This window comes from Rhamphochromis sp. 'chilingali', assembly GCF_963969265.1.
Source record: "Rhamphochromis sp. 'chilingali' genome assembly, chromosome: 17".
Taxonomy (NCBI): Eukaryota; Metazoa; Chordata; class Actinopteri; order Cichliformes; family Cichlidae; genus Rhamphochromis; species Rhamphochromis sp. 'chilingali'.
Genome location: NC_137944.1, coordinates 28,738,565 through 28,756,411, shown reverse-complemented (window position 1 = coordinate 28,756,411; position 17,847 = coordinate 28,738,565). Strand labels below are relative to the sequence as shown.

General features: G+C 41.5%; 1 protein-coding gene across 1 annotated transcript in view; it reads left to right on the top strand.

Moving 5' to 3' along the window:
• Positions 1–17,847, top strand: part of nudcd1 (NudC domain containing 1) — a 55,116-nt gene that overhangs the window by 24,976 nt on the left and 12,293 nt on the right. The window contains exons 7-8 of the mRNA XM_080862533.1: positions 9,459–9,603; positions 11,733–11,858. Coding sequence (XP_080718659.1) covers positions 9,459–9,603; positions 11,733–11,858 — 271 coding nt within the window. The remainder of the gene's footprint in view (positions 1–9,458; positions 9,604–11,732; positions 11,859–17,847) is intronic.

Below are 17,847 nucleotides of genomic sequence, written 5' to 3'. Positions count from 1 at the left end.
CCCACGTGCTTCAAACAGTCCATTATTGTCCCTGTTCCAAAGAAACAACAGCCCGCTTGCCACAATGACTACCGTCCAGTAGCACTGACTTCAATTGTGATGAAGTGTTTTGAAAGACTGATGAGAGATCACATCACTTCTTCACTTCCTCCCACCATCGACTCACTTCAGTTTGCTTACCGGACTAATCGTTCCACAGACGATGCCATATCTCACCTGCTCCACACATCCCTGAGTCACCTGGACACTGGCAGAGGGAATTATGTTAGGATGCTGTTCGTGGACTACAGTTCAGCATTCAACACAATAATTCCCTCTAAGCTTTTCACCAAGTTGACGGATCTAGGACTCAGCTCATCACTGTGTCAGTGGATCCTCAACTTCCTCACAGACAGACCCCAATCAGTGAGGGTAGGAAAACAAGTCTCCCCCTCCATCTCACTCAGCACTGGAGTGCCTCAGGGCTGTGTTTTAAGCCCCCTGCTGTACTCACTGTACACTTATGACTGTGTAGCCACATCCGACACCACCTCCATTGTCAAGTTTGCTGACGACACTGCTGTTGTGGGCCTGATCTCCGACAACATCGAGACGGCCTACCTGGAGGAGATTAGGAACCTGGAGACCTGGTGCCAGGAGAATAACCTCCTCCTAAACATCAGCAAGACTAAGGAGCTGATCGTGGACTTCACTACAAAGCAGGCGAGGAATTACAAACCCCTCATCATCAGTGGCACGCCAGTGGAGAGAGTGGACAGTTTCCGATACCTGGGTGTCCACATCACTCAGGATCTGTCATGGTCCTGTCACATCAACACCCTGGTTAAGAAAGCCCGTCAGCGTCTCTTCTTCCTCAGAAGACTTAGAGACTTCCATCTGCCACTGAAGGTGCTCAAGAACTTCTACTCCTGCACCATCGAGAGCGTCCTGACGTCAAACATCTGCACCTGGTTTGGGAACAGCACCAAGCAGGACAGACGAGATCTGCAAAGGGTGGTGCGCTCGGCAGAACGCATCATTCAATCAGAGCTCCCTGACCTGCTGTCCATCTACACCAAGCGGTGCAAGTCCAAAGCTAGGAAGATTATGATGGACCTCTCCCATCCCAACAATGGACTCTTCTCACTGTTGAGGTCTGGGAAGCGCTTCCGCTCCCTTAAGGCCAAAACAGAGAGAATGAAGAGGAGCTTCTTCCCCCAGGCTATTCGGGGCCTGAACCAGGTGTAGGACTGGACTCTCCCAACACATCACTATAAGACTGGACTCTCACACACGTCACCACACGCACCACCACACATTTCCTATAATCCTATAATTCCTATAATTTATAATCCTTATCTTTATAATCTCTTCTGCTATTTGCACATTCTTTACTGTAAATTCCTAAGTTAATTTGTACATTTTTGTAGTAAATTGTAAATATTGTAAAACTTTTCTTCTGTCATTTAATGGTCGGGCATTGTACAGCTACAAGCATTTCACCCCCATGTCATACTGTGTATGGTTGTGTGTGTGTGACAAATAAAATTTGAATTTGAATTTGAATTTGAACTCTCGCGGTCTGGTACCAAAGCGGTCTGTGGCCTGGGAGTTGGGGACCGCTGGTGTAGTACACAATAAAGAAATTCAGGACTGGAAAAGTTATTTGTCACGATGATGTCTGGAAACATAATATATTTTGTTTATTATGGTTATAAGTCTCAATTCAGTGTATGATGTTTCATTTTTGCGCTATTTTATATATATTTTAAAGAAGAATAAGATGTTAAATGTTATGAAACCAACTGAAACTTTCAGTGTTACATAAGTTCAGTCTGCTTTGAAGGCTACAAGTGAACAGATGAAACCAAAGAGAAAAACTCCCTTTGTCATAAACTGCTCTGCAGTATCATAGTGTGACACCAGCATAGATGAGTGAAATGTACAGTAATGCAATTTTCTTCTTTCTCACACTTCTGGGGTTGCCATTGGCCCAAAAGCACCACTTTGAGATCCTGGGGTATAACATATATAACAAATGTAACATAAACATGATCTAATCCATGTATTGCATAGAAAATTGTCTTTCAGTTGCTTTTTGGGCTTTATTTTCAGTTTTCTTTATACAACACTGAATCACATTATGTGGGATTTTTTTTGACAGTGTTTAGCAGACTCACTGAGTGTTATTATATCTTCGGTGACCCCGCTAGCTGTGCTTTCAGGGTCAGTAGCTCCTGCTTATGTGTTTCAAGGCAAATTGAATTAAATTGAATTGAAATTGCTTCTAGGTAATGAGCCTGGCTTTGAGTTATTCAAGAATATTTATTTATTAATAAATTGGGGCCGCTGGGAAAGAGGCACCTTGAATTGGACAAACTTCTGCATGCAGACCTGTAAGCAGAGCTTTCACAAAAGTGTCGGATAAGGAAAGCAGGACTAAACTCAGGCAGGAAGTAGTGAAACGCTGACACTCACTTAAAATATTCTTGGTCAGTGAAGACCTGGGGCCAAGCCTTCCAATCTCTCTTGCGGCAAAATATTCTTCCACCCGCGTGTTACTGTTTGAGTTATGACTGACAGTAAAAAAAGAAAAGAAAAGAAAAGTGACTCCTATCAGTGCAGGAGTACACGATGTCCACATGTTGTCTAGTTTCCCAATTGTCATCCTCAACAAGCGAGCTGGATCACATTTGTTATCTTGAAGCCACAAAAGGCTTTACGGAGCTTTTCTCAGAAATCAGACTTCCCATCCATCCATCCATCTTCATCCGCTTTATCCGAGGCCGGATCGCGGGGGCAGCAGCTTAAGCAAAGAGGCCCAGACCTCCCTCTCCCCAGCCACCTCCTCCAGCTTATCCGAGGGAACACCAAGGCGTTCCCAGGCCAGCCGAGAGATATAATCTCTCCAGCATGTCCTGGGTCTGCCCCGGGGCCTCCTCCCGGTGGGACATGCCCGGAACACCTCACCCAGGAGGCGCCCAGGGGGCATCCTTGTCAGATGCCCGAACCACCTCAGCTGGCTCCTTTCGATGTGGAGGAGCAGCGGCTCTACTCTGAGCCCCTCCCGGATGGCCGAACTTCTCACCCTATCTCAAAGGGAGAGGCCAGCCACCCTTCGGAGGAAGCTCATTTCCACCGCTTGTATCTGCGATCTCGTTCTTTCAGTCACTACCCACAGCTCGTGGCCATAGGTGAGGGTAGGGGCGTAGATCGACCGGTAAATTGAGAGCTTCGCTTTTACACTCAGCTCCCTCTTCACCACGACGGACTGGTGCAGCGTCTGCATTACTGCAGCTGCAGCCCCAATCCATCTGTCGATCGCCGGCTCCCTTCTCCCATCACTCGCGAACAAGACCCCGAGATACTTGAACTCCTCCACTTGGGGCAGGAACTCATCCTTGACCCGGAGTGGGCACTCCACCCTTTTCCGGCTGAGAACCATGGTCTCAGATTTGGAGGTGCTGATCCTCATTCCCGTTCCCGTTTAAATTAAACTAATTTAAACTTGACTAAGGGTATTGTAACATCTTCCGTCCATCATTTGACAAACACAAACTTCATCCACTATGATTCAGTCAGTGCTGAATACTTTTCATATAAATTGGCTCTGCTGATCCAGTACTCAATATGAGTTGAGTCACATCCTCTGGTATAAAACCTTTTATTTTTATTACCATCTTTGCTTCCTGTTCCTTCAATACAAGTCCTCCAGTGCTCCATTCAGTGTGAAACCACGTTACACAGTCTATTTCTGATAATCCTTGATAACTTTAAAGGCTCTTGTATCTGAGAGGCAGGGAGTATGAATGCATTTGTCTGTCTGTCTTTGTTGTGTCCAGAGAAAAAAAACAAAACTAAATCATGGAGGTGAATGTGAGAAGCTATCATTTTATTTTGTATTCTCTAAGCCTGATTATCTCTCAGAGATACATTTTACCATCAGTGTCACTTTCTTTTATTCTGTGTGTGTGAGGTTGGGATGAAGTTCATATCCGGAAGTTCTTCTGAGCTCGGAATATCTTACAGAAATCGCACCTCTGTCGGCAGTGCTGACTGTTGTCCGTAACAGTTTATGGTAGACAACAAAATACACAGTTTATTTGTTTCCTGTTTTAAAAAAATGTGAAATTGTATTTTTGTTTCTTTGCAGACTGAATTTTAATTATTGTATTTAATGCAAATACCTGAAAACACCCCCCCAATTGTTCTTCCATTGTTTCGATTGAACATTTTCTCAGTACTAGTGTGTTATACGCTTCATAGACAGACAGCTGAGCACCATTTTTCTTCCATGTGCCCTGAAGTGAATTAAGAAGCTGCCTTTTTTGTCTCTTTTATATCTTCTCATTGTTGCCCAAATATAGACTGATTTCATAACATTCAGCAATACAATAGAGTAAGAATGAGACTGGAGTCTGAAGGCCAGAGAGAAGCTGCAGTGTGTGCACACAGATGAACGCTGTAGAAAGTTCACTATTTTTATCAGTAAAATCAGAATAGAGGGAGTGATGTCATTCAGAAAACCGAGGCAGATCTCTTCATGAGGTACATTGTGCTATATTACGCTTGGATTCAGTGAGTGAGCAATGATAAAGTGGACCATGGTTAGCAATATCTTACTGAAACCTAGGTCTCTTATATACAGAAAGCATTTAGTTTCCAGGCTTTTCATGTATTGTTGGTAGAAGGCAAATTGTTGTTGGTCCACACTTTTGAGTTATGCGGACATTCATGGGTTTTCTTGTTTTGATTATCTTTGCATTATAGTTCTGTATTGTTGAGATTCTGGTCTTTTGTTTTCTTTATGTTCTGGTTGTCTGTGCGTTAAATTACTGGGACGTTGTTTATACCCTTTTTGCATCCCCATTCTCTTCCCTCTGCGTCCATGTTTTGCCTTCTGTCTCTGGTTTCTGCCTTGCCTGCCTCACAGCAGAACCTATCAGATTAAAATTAACCTTCACTTGGCTGAGGTGACAGCAGTGGTGACATCAGCTGTGAGCAGAAGGTCTTCTTGCTTTTCAACTAAACAGCTTCAAACTTGTCTTTAGAGATGCTTGTATCCATGTGCAGCCCCCTGCTGGCTGTACCCAGGCAGTGCAAGTCTTTGGGCCGTGCATTGGGATAATTTTGTTAACACAAAGTTTCATGTTGCCTTTGCTGTCCTTGAGCGTGGGGCCATTTGCCAAAAGTAATGTCATGGCTGCTTTGGTGTAGTGTCAGATTGTATGACACCTCCTGACTTTCTATAACGTGGTGCGCACAGCAAGACCATTGTGGAGGCAGTATGCCAGCACAGGGATGCACATAGGTGGTCCACAGGTGCGCATTCGCTGTCAAAATAAAAGACGGGCACCAGATAAGAAGTTGCAAGTTTGCGTACATAAGATTTTCTGGAGGGGGATAGACATTTGTTTAGAACTCTTAAAGATGTCGAAGAAGCTTGTCATGGTCCTGGGCCATGTGGGCCCAGTATTCTTAGTTCCTTGTATTTTTGTATTTCGTTCCTTATTTAGGCCATGTTTTCTGAGTTGCCCTGTTGTGTTGTTCCCTAAGTGTTTTCCCTTCATGGCTTTTACCCCCTGTGTGCCCCTCTGTGTATCTGTGAGCCCTCGTCTCTCCTTATGTTTTATTCCATGTTTCCCCTGCCCATTATGTCTAAGTTCTCCCCGTGCTCTCTCTCCCCCCTGTGTGCCCTCTATGTATTTATGAGCCCTCGTCTCCCTTTGTGGTTGTTTCATGTTTCCCCAGCCCATTATGTCTGTGTTTTCCCCGTGCTCTCTCTCCTCCTGTCTGAACCTCTGTGCCTGTACATGTCATGTTCAGTTCACCCCGCCCTGTCTCGTTATGATTATCAGTATCACCTGTGTTCCCCGTGTGTGCCCACTTTCCTCGTTTACCCTCTGTGTATTTCTGTCTGAGTCTCCCTCTGTTCGGCGTCGCGTTCTCCCTCATGTTGTGTGTAATTCTCCCCGTGGTTCGGGTCCTTGTACAGCTCATGCTTTAGTTTTCCCAGTTTTAGGTTATTTTGTATTACTTCTCGTGGCCAGCAATAAAGCTGTGTTTTTTGAGTTTATCCCCGTGTCTGTGAGTCTGCATCTTGGGTCCTTCTCCTGCCTGCCACACAGCAAACCATGACAAAGCTACTTTAAGCAATTACTTTGGCCTGCCTGGCCTGCATTTGTATAGCGCTTTTCTAGTCCATAGGACCCCAAAGCGCTTTACACTACATTCAGTCATCCACCCATTCACACACACATTCACACACTGGCGATAGCAAGCTACATTGTAGCCACAGCTGCCCTGGGGCGCACTTTGGTGTTCCTCCACCTCCAAAGAAATGTCAGAAGGAGTCTGAACCGCAAAAAGAAGTGCCTATTCTCGGAAAAGTGGTTGCAGGAGGTGAGCTGGCTTCAAACAGATGATGACCGCACAGAGATGTGGTGCAGAATATGCCACAAAATCCCATTCTAGCGGACAAAAACAGTGCCTTTTATATGTACGCAAACGCACGTTGCAACTTCTTATCTGCTGCACGCCTCGAATGCGCACCTGCGGACCACTTATGTGCACCCCGGTGCCAGCAGTTTGGCCTCTCTATGACATATCGCCCCGGGATCATCCCCAAATGACGCAGTGAGAGATAACTGCAACAAGAGGAAAACATTTTACTGAAAACCATTAGACTGCAGAAGGAGAATAAATGGTTATAGGCCCAGTCTGGGAAACCGTAATCACAGCTTCCCCACCCGCCACCCCTCTGTAGTCAAATGACTGAAAGTTTATTTAGATAAAACTCTTATTTTGTAAACTCTGCTGTCAGTCGGCCTTTTATATTGCTGCTCACAAAGTGGGCTGTAACAACTGACTGTAACAGATTCAATTTATTTGAATCAGTCAGCTAAACTTATGTGAATGTCATAATATCGCATGCTTACAGCCTAATCCTCTATGCTGTTGCATGCTGGGGGAGCAGGCTGAGGGTCGCAGATGCCAACAGACTTAATAAACTGATCCGTAAGGCCAGCAATGTTGTGGGGATGGAGCTGGACTCCCTCAAGGTGGTGTCGGAGAGGCGGATGCTGTCCAAGATAAAGACAATGTTGGATAACACCTCCCACCCACTCCATGACATGTTGGTCAGTCACAGGAGCTCGTTCAGTGAGAGACTGAGATTACCGAAAAGCACCACTGAACGACACAGGAAATCATTCCTGCCTGTGGCCATCTCCCTGTACAACGCATCCACTTAACACACTGTTTGCTGCTACAACTACACATGTTTCTTTTCCAAATATTTATTTATAAGTGACTTATGTATGTATGTATGTATATATATGTATATATTGTACTATTCTTAGTTAGCGTATTGTCTGTCTTGTCTTAATGTTGGTTTAAAATGGAGCACTGTAACAAAAAATAATTTCCCCCAGGGATCAATAAAGTATTCTGATTCTGATTCTGATTCTGATAATTGCCAGCTTCTGTTACTTCACTGTCTCTGATATATTTAATTAACATTGCATAATGTTGCTGCTGACTGAAAACGATTTGGTTGACATGCTCATTGAACTGATGATCATCACTGTGTTTTGACACTGTTAAGCTGCATGTTGTGAAATGTGAAACTTTACAATCACTCTGTGCACCATTTATACCAGTGACCGGCGGTAATTTCATTACAAGGAAACACGATTACACACCAACGTAGTTCATTATGCTGCATTTGCTTAAAAGAAAAAAGCACGTAGTACTTTGCAGTGACTGTGGAGCCTCGGTGCTGTGAAAAAGCATTTGCCCCCTTCATTATTATTATTATTATTATTATTATTATTATTATTTCATATTTTTCATACTTTAGAAAAATGTAAATATTAGGCAGAGATAAATGGTAAATGGACTGATTCCTATATAGCACTTTTCTACTCTCCCGGAGTACTCAAAGCGCCCTATACAACATACCACATTCACCCAATCATCGATTAGGGTTTAGGATTAGGGTTAGTATCTTGCCCAAGGATACTTGACATGCAGACTGGAGGAGCCAGGGATAGAACCACAAACCTCCGACCAGTAGATGATCTGCTCTACCTCCTGAGCTACAGCCACCCCAGATAACACAAGTAAATATAAAATGCAGTTTTGAAAAGAGCCATCCGTCTATTATCGCCCGCAGGGTATCACAGGGCTAACACATAGAGACCGACAACCATTCACACCTATGGGCAATTTAGAATGATCAGTTAACCTCAACCCACGCATGTGCATGTCACTGGACTGTGGGAGGAAGCCGGAGTACCCAGAGAGAACCAACGCAAATATGGGGAGAACATGCAAACTCCATACAGAAAGGCTCCGGCCAGGTGGTGAAGTCGAACTCAGGACCTTCTTGCTGTTAGGCAACAGTGCTAATCACCGCTCCACGATGCTGCCCGATTTTTAAATAATAATTTCCTTTATTAAGGTGTTTATTATAGATTTTAAGTGTAAATGGACAAAATTGAAACCGAAATGTTTATTTTATTCTTAGTAATAAATAAGTATGCAGAAACAATTTGTGCTGCATTTGATTTTAATACATTAGCTGCTAGAGTTACAAGCTTTTTGTTTGAATTTGATAGTAAACATTAAAGCTTTGTCAAACATATTGGAGAAGTGGCCCAGCTATTGTTTATTATTGATCCTGATCAATCTGCCACTCATTTTCTCTTTCTTTATTATCTAGTCTTGTCAAAAGTTTGAAATAAATCTCTAAAATATTCAGCTTGAAATCGTGTAAGAAAAGTAGCAAATGAGAGCAGCCGGACAACTCACCCAAAGCTGGAAATTCCCACCACATGAATTAAATTGCATTAATTGAGTTCCTGGATTAATTATTTCAAAAAACTCAAAATACACCTCAAACTAAGGCTTTATGATGTTGCAGTTATTTTGATTTATTGTAAATTTAGTCTTAATTTCAGTCATTCCATTGAAAGGACAGAGACGATCTTTTTACGAGAAGTAATACTGCAGCTTCTTAATGATATTAGGATAGGAGTTGGTAACATTCCAGTTTTTCTCCTTGATGTATTCTGCAGCACAGCCTCAGACACTTCTTGCTTCAGAGAAAGACGATTCATGTCAAAACTGTTTCTGCCCGTCTCAATCTTTCCAAGCCTTTCTATGACCTTTGTCATCATCACTGGAAATTAGCCTATTAAGCTGCTACTGATTGGATGTTTACTCATTGATTGCATCATTTTCATCCAAAGTACTATAAATACTCTGCAGGCTCTCAGATAGTTTCTTAAATTGTGGAAGAAGAACTTGCAGCTTAAACCATCTTGTGTAATTTAGAAAATCGCTTAGTGAGCTTTCTGAAGCTGCCTGTTTGCACATTATGTGCTTAAATGTAATGCTATTTCATCGACAGCCCTTTTGCTAATGAGTAATACATGTATGATTTGTAATTTTGTATTCTCCGACTCTGTCCCCAGCCTGGAGGTGACCCTGCAGAAGCGTGGTGAGGGGCCCATGTGGCCGGAGCTGGTGATGGGCGACAAGAGAGGGGAGTATGTGATGAGTGATGAGCAGGCCGCCCTCATTCATGAAAGACTGACTCACCTTACCTCTGAAGACTTGGTGAGGCTCACTCTTCACATTACACTGATTAAATCCAGTGCTAAATATAATGAGAAACATCTTTTATCTGTATAACCAATATTCTAAATGACTAGCCCCATCCTGTCCAGTTTCTGTATATTTTTATTATGTATATTTTTTAATGACAGCAAATTAAAATTAAAGACGGGAGTGGTGGTATGAAACACATACATATGAAAATGAATGAATGAACTGAAGAAGCTTCTCTGATGAGAGGTGAAACATCCTCAAAAAATGTAAAGAAGTCCAGTCATTTTTCTTTCCAAGCTCCTTAGAATACAAAGTATGAAAGAAACTTTGTATTTTTATATACTTTTAATTCAAAGTTGACATTGCAGGATTGCATTGAAGTAAAACAAAATCCCTCCATCCCACGAGCAAGAAGAATTAGACTTAAAATATCTGTGACATAGAGCTTATTGGATATGATGTTATTAAAGAGCCATAGATTTATTAAGCTGCTGGAAATATTCTTTAGAGATCTTGGTTCATGTTGACATGGGTATACCACAGGCCAACAGGCACCATGATGAAGATTCAGCCAAATACCTTTCAGAAGTTAAAACAGGCGCTGAAAAGCCAGTTGGCAGGAATAAGATCCAAACTATCAGTACATGCACACTATTGGTCATCAGAAACCCAGCTGGAGTAATACTGATGTTAAGACAGGAAAATTCCTCACAATGCCTGGACGTCTCCAGTGTTGAGTGAGTGAGTGTTAGAGATGATTTACCATCCACAGGTGGAGGAGGTGGGTGACATGAAATGGTAAATGGCCTGTATTTATATAGCGCTTTACTAGTCCCTAAGGACCCCAAAGCGCTTTACATATCCAGTCATCCACCCATTCACACGCACACACACACACACACACACACACACATTCACACATTCACACACTGGTGATGGCAAGCTACATTGTAGCCACAGCCACCCTGGGGCGCACTGACAGAGGCGAGGCTGCCAGACACTGGCGCCACCGGGCCCTCTGACCACCACCAGTAGGCAACGGGTGAAGTGTCTTGCCCAAGGACACAACGACCGAGACTGTCCAAGCTGGGGCTCGAACCGGCAACCTTCCGATTACAAGGCGAACTCCCAACTCTTGAGCCCCGATCGAACATTCTACCAGTGGCTAGAAAAGGCCAGGTTAAAAGACAGCAAAGAGGCTCCAATCATGGCAGCACATTTACCAGATCCATAGAGGCAGAAGTTTACCACAGCTAGCATGATCCAAGATGGAGGCTGTGCAAAATGTAGTTATTAATTACATTATTATATTTTAGGCATTAAAAATATAATTTCAACTGAAGAGTTTGCATGTACTATACTGGCAGATTACAGAAATACAAAAATGGTTTTACTGCTATACTATATGATTGAAATATAAAGATATTATAGGTTTTTTTAAACCATCGTAATGGTAAAAGTGTAGTTTCATGACAACTTAAACTTATTCAAGGATAACTGGGAAGTTATCAATGAGATGTGTTTTTTTTAATGTTCCTGATAAGTAAGTTATTCCTCATGTTACAACAATACTCTTGTAAACATCAATTTCCTTTAAAGCTGTCTTTTTTTCTGATTTGTCACACTGCCACATATTATATACTTGTGTTTTATATATATAGTGCATACGTATTAAAATAGATGGGTAGAGAGGGTTTCTTGGTATAGAAGGTGTGGGAAAATCTTTAAGCAGTTTATATTCACCCGACCCTCTGTGTGGTTAAATCACTCAGCAGTATGTGTTTGAAATATTGGCTTTGCTTTCTTTGGAGGTTTTCTCATGACCTCTCTTACATTTCTTCTTTCTTTTAACATCCCCTCCTCCCCTAAGGTCTCCCATCTCTGCTCCCTTCCTCTTCAGCTGCTCTGAGCCCTCTTCCTCTGGACGACTTGTACACATCGTAGCTCTCTAGTTTTCAAGAGTCGCTCACAGTTGCCTGTTCATCAGCATTTTTAGGCAGCTCCTCTCTAATCCTCGCCCTTCGTTAGTATCGTCTGGGTCCACTTGAGACTCTTGGTGCTAGCTCTGCCTTTTACATGTTAATAAATGCAAAGCAAGTGTAACCATGGCCTCTGTCTTGCTTTCTTTTTTTGTCCAGAATGGAAACCCTGACAGGGACAAGCCCCCTTGTAACTCTCAGGAGCTGGAGGACTGCGATGGGTTTCCTGAAGACAGCTTTAGCCTCACACACTTTGATGAGCAGTCACTCAAGCCCACTCAGGTGGTGAGTATCCTTTCTCTTCTTCACCGGTAAACACTTTGAGTCTCCAGCTCTTCAATTCTGAGCCCTCAGATTTAACATTTCCAGACAGCTGTCACCTCTGTCCATCCGTTATTTCCTTCAAGCACACTGTTAGCTACCTGATGCTTTGTGTGAGCATGTTTGTATTCAGCGTCTGCCCCGGTGAATGAGCTGTTGTTGGCATTGCCCTTTAACAAGGCACTTGATCAGAGAGCACCACAAAGGCCCACTGAAGAAGAACAGGCACACCTACTTCATCACTCATCCTCGTGATATGAATAGTAAGAAGGTGAAACGTTGTACCTGATGGCTATTCTTATAAACCTGTGTGTGCACAATATATTCATCAAGGAGCAACATGGCTCCACGTTGGGTGGTCAAGTGGTTAGAGGCACTGTGCATCGCTGACAAATGGATCTGATCTCATGTGCTGCATCAAAGTGCAGATTTGCTTTCTGATGTCTGAGATCTTTGCTTTCATTTTCCTGTCATTTTTTTCTGGTTGTTTCAGGGGATTTTATATTGTTGTTCAGATCACAGCTGAGTCATATATTGACTTTTTCCTTTTGTATGGACAACGATGTGGACTTGTCACCAGAGAGATTGATGGTATCTGTCCACTGAATATAAAACACTTTGGATCACTAGGGCGCCTTTTGTCAAAACCCAGACAGTCTTTAGGGAGAATCAATTTTAGCATTAGCATTTTGATAATGGTGTATGCCAGAAAAGTCTTTCTTTTCTTGCTGTCTCATGTTTTTTAACCTTGAGTGAGGCAGCTGCTATGTGTCTTCATATCAGTTCTATTTGGAAAGTTAGAAAGTGTGATTGTGTATATAATAGTTAAACAAAAGAGATGAAATTCTTTTCATTTATCTATAGAAAGCTTGAAGTATGGAGTGCTTTGAGTGCTCAGGCAGAGTAGAAGGTAAGAAAGATCCAGTCCATTTAAAATTTGAAGTGTAAAACAAACCAGAAACCAAATGTTGATCTTAAAATTAAAAGTTGAGCCTCGCTGACCGCAGTCATCATATTTTGAAATGCACAGTTTTTACTTTGAAAGTGAACGGTCACCCTTCACAGTTTGCATCGCATTTTTGAAGTTCACCAGCACTCTGAGAGTAGATGGAGACTAGATGTTTCTAGATGAGTCGATGTCTTTCATGCAAACTATTGTCATCCGTGGGAATCTGCTAGCAACCAAAACAATTGTAAGGAGGTTTTCGGTGCAGGACTACATCCTTTTTAGGACTAATTTCGCCTCGGGACTACCAGCAACCAGTTGCAAATCAGTCACATGGGTCACCGAGTTTTGTGGCTACTTTTTATCCTTTTTAAACATTTGTAACATTTGTTACATTTTAAACAAATGTAACAAATAAGTGACTTTTTATTTCCTCTCACACCAAACAAGCAAAAATACAAAGTGTTAAATAATGTTTTTACTGCACTCTTCCAACAGAAGGTTTGTAAAGCTGCACACTGAAATATCATCCCTATATTATTTGCATTTTTTTTGCTTCTTGAATGCGTTCAGTTTGCATGACGAGAAATTAGCAACTTTGTCTTTGTTGTCCATTATTCGCCCCAAGGTGAAAAACGGACGTCACAGTTTGCAGTTTCTTTAGAACAACATCTATTTTAGTTGATTCACAGTTGATAAGGAAAGAAAGGATTTAATGGGTTTTGCATTTGTATTTTAAGGACATGCCAAGTATGCTTTCACATTTATAAAAAAAAACCCAACAACATCCTATTGCACACTCCACTCAATGACGTGTTTGTAAAAGCAGCAGTTTCAACCTCACTTCTGAAGGAGCATAACTGGATGTTTGTCTTCCACCAGCCCGGATACTGTATATAGCCAATTGCAAAAGCTCTATTCATGTGTGAATATTAGACCACAGTACATCCGCCACTGATGTTCCCTTTTCACTTTTCTGTGTTTCGTTTGGGCAAAATAATTCCTGTGTTCATAATGAAAAATTCCCCGTCACAAAAACTCTGTAAAATTGAAGCCTTTCATTATTTAATGAAAGCCTAATAACAACTAGTGAGTGTCCAGTACAGTGTTTCTGCTCAGACTGTGATGAAGGGCTAAATAGGAATAAAAGCCCTTTAATGTTTCTCCCTTCATTTACTCTGCAAATAGTACAACCAGGCAACCTGCAGCTCTTAAATAAGTTTGATTGTAGTTGTTTCTGTTCCATCAGTCTTTTGAAGGAAGGCTAAATCTGTGTGTTTGTGTGTGTGTGTGTGTGTACATGGATGCGTGAGCGTGTCTGTGTACAGGATTTCATCCAGGAAGCCTTACTTTTCCATTCTTTGGCTCCGTACCTCATTTTATCCACCTTAATGCTTCAGCCGCCTGCCTGCCCACTAGGATACCTGACCTTTTTCAGAAAGCCTTTTAGCTTAAAATTTGGGCTCCTCCTATTAATTTGCCACCTTTGACTGTGTGTTTGTCTGCGGTTCTGATCCCACCTGAAAAAGATGAAGAATGGTTTTTGTGTGCTTTCCTCAGATGGAGGCTGAGTCACATCTACTTTGGACACCTGTAATGGATTTTGCAGCCGTGCTTATCTCAGCATCATGTAAGCTGTGCAGCAGGATCAGAAAGTATTTTATGATATCATTTGTTACCATAAAATGATAATTGGATTGAAACGTTTTCAGACATTTAAGTTATAAGATATATTTGAATGTTCTGAGAATGGGTGTTTTGCTTTTTCTTGTGAAAAAGTTTTCTGTTTGTTGATGGCAGTCTGTCAGCGCTTCGTCTGTTCAGAGCTCTTCTACGCTCTTTGTTGCTGTTAAATTTGCCAGCAATTTCCTGCTTGGATGAGGTAGAGTGATTACGAACAATCCGACCTTTGAATGTCATACTGTTATGACTTTATGTCTGGAAGGGAACTCAGTTTAACCCTGTTGGGGTTAGTATAAGATTGCTAAAATGTTCAGAAACGAGCAAATTTCTGCAAATTTCTATATGTTAACATCCTGGCCATGACTGCCTGTGAACCCTTCCTAATGCAGTCAACATCACAGTCACTAAGTGCAAATATGGGCTTTTAAGGAGCGACAGAAGCCAGTTCTCATTAGAAAGCGAGTGCACTGCATTTATGATGAGACAAAACAATGATGACATTGTGAAACAGACTACCGCACTGTTATTTATTATATTTTATCTTGGTTCCTCAGCTATTACATCAAAGGCAACTTAAATTTAATAATTTTAAACAAATTCTGCCAGAACCGTTATGACTTATAATTTACAAACAATAAATAAATAATTAAAGTAGAGAGCTGTCTTATCTAAGACACAATAGGAAATTCACATTGTTCTGACCTTCTAATCCTTTCATTTAGACTGGTACTGGTCGTGCAGTTTAATTTATAATTTGTTAGACTTGTAAAAATTCTTTCTTCCGAACACTATCACATTTTTTATTTGTTACAAATTCAGCAAATATCTTCAGCTGATTCCAAGTATTGAACTTGTATATAGTAGGTGTTCACTGGAATAGTTTACAAAGACACCTTCACAACATCTAATCAAGTTAGGAACACTCTCAGAAAGACAGGTGTGTCATTCTCAAGGTGTACAATCAAGATTGGACGACTGTGTACCTTGTATTTTCGTGTATTTCATTACAGCAACGAGGAAATCACTGTGAAACAGCTACAAAACGTAACTTTTTTTATTTCAATTGGCCCGAGAGGCAGTGTAGAGGTGCTTAATTTCAGTGTGAAGATACAAATGTGGTGTGAAGCTGGCATCTGTTCAGGTGTTGCATTGTCGACCAGGACAGGTGTGATTCTACAAACTAGTCATCTGACAATTGCAGAGCACAAAGAGCTTCCCTGAACTGCAGTTTGTTTTTGGGGGGGTTTGATCAATGGGTATTACAACACAAACACGCACAATCACTGGGAGAGACATCCCAGCCTCCTCAGGTGGAGGTAGAGTCACACATTTATGATATGCAATTTCCTAAAAAAAGGCTTTGATTTTACACTCTGGTTATAACTGAAGGTCATATTTGACTGCCCTTTGGTGCAGCTGGCTCCCTTGCTGTCAAACAAAACACTTGGATGGTTTTTAAAAGATAAAATTGAGCGTCTCGGGCTGATTAGAGTGTAAGTAAACAACGCTTTGTCCTCTCTCTGTAAAGGCGAGTGAGCAGCAGCCTTCTAAGAGCGTGACGGCAGCAGTGATGAGAGGGAGTTGGCATTTCAGCTGTTATAACAGACATCTGGCCCCTGCATACAGATGCATTTTTTCCCCTTTTCTGCAATACCAAGTTCCCACTTCCTGTCATCATCTATAAACCATTTGATTAAAAATAAAACAGCTTTTACTGACAGGTTTTTTTGCTTTTTTTGAAAATGTTAGCAGGTATGAGTAATTATTAAGTACTTTTCTATACAGGCTTCAGTGGCAGTACCTTGCATTGTGCATATATTATGCAACCGCTATATAATATACCTAAAAATGTCTTAACTCACAGACTGGCTTATTTACGCAGCTTTTTAACCATGTCATGGTCTTTCTCTTGAAGTTAAAAGCAGTGATTGAGCACTGAGATACAGATCAAAGGTCTCTGAACTGGATGTTTTCAACCTTAAGAATAACCAAAACTTGGGAGAGCAATTAAATTAAAGCTAAAATTACATATTTTGATTGCCTATGTTTAGGGTTGATGTCATCACGGTGACAATTGAGACCTCAAAGGGTTAAGGAAGCAGCAGTATGTGTGAGGAAAAAGGCTTGGATTGGTTTCTGGATGAAATCTCTGACAGAACCAACCACAGGGTGGGTGGCTGTCGACTATTTGGAGTGAAAAGAGAGCAGAATGAATAGATGAGTATTGTGCAATGACAAACCCACACTGGGCAGGTTGTAGGCGCGAGTGACTGCAGAACAAAAACATGTTGCTCTGCATCCAAAAGATGCAGTACCTGCACCACCTCTATGTACAGTTATGGTTCAGGTAAAAAAGAACAAAGAGGAAAAAGTATGAGGTGCTGTAAAGAGAAGACCAAATGTTAATGCCAAATAGTGCTTCCACCAACATGTTCTAATCCTGGTACATAATATAATGTGATGTTTTCAGATGCCACCTGCATCTCCCCAGTATGCATAAGGTTTCCTTTGGGATCAGTGCCTTTGATGCACTGGCATCAGAGGTATTTGCTTATAAGAGATAACATTTTAGTCTTAAGTAGCATGTATATCGAGCAGGAGACCGTGGTTTGCTTTTTTGCTTCTTTTTCATTTGTTTTGTTTCACACTAAATGTAGGCAATAAATACTTGGATCATGATTTGGAGTAAAATCATCTCTCTTATTGGGAAGTTGGGATTGACAGTCAAGAATTGGGAGTGACACAAAAGGAGGCCTGCTGTGTAACTGAGTTATGCTTGCAGATGTGACAAAAATGGCATTTGTTGACATTGCAGGAAGGCGAACTAGCTGATTCTACAGAGGAGGAGCCCGATAGTTGAAGGCTAAGTTCTGCTCTGTTGCCATAATATGGTGCTATGAGATATTTAAGATATGATGGAGCTTGGTCATTAAGGGAGAAGGGTTTTATTTTGTATTCTGGATTTTACAAAAAGTTAGTGAAGAGATGCTTAAATGGAGAAATATGATTTTGTAGTCCCAGTGTTTTGGATCAACTGAAGGCTTTTCACAGAGCTATGGTGACATCATGATGAAATGAAAGGGTAATACCTCAGCCTAGAAATAAAGAATAATTAAACAAGTCATCCATTTTTTTTTATTAATTTATTTTATTGAAGACACATTTTTCATTGTGTTTTCATTCATAAGATCCTGATTGGTGCATACATGCATGACATCAGCTGAACCCTGCTCACTTCAAACTGATCAGAACAATAAAAATGGAGAGTGTGTCTTTTTGAGGAATTTCCACTGTAGCAATACACAGGCCATTTTTTTTAAAGTT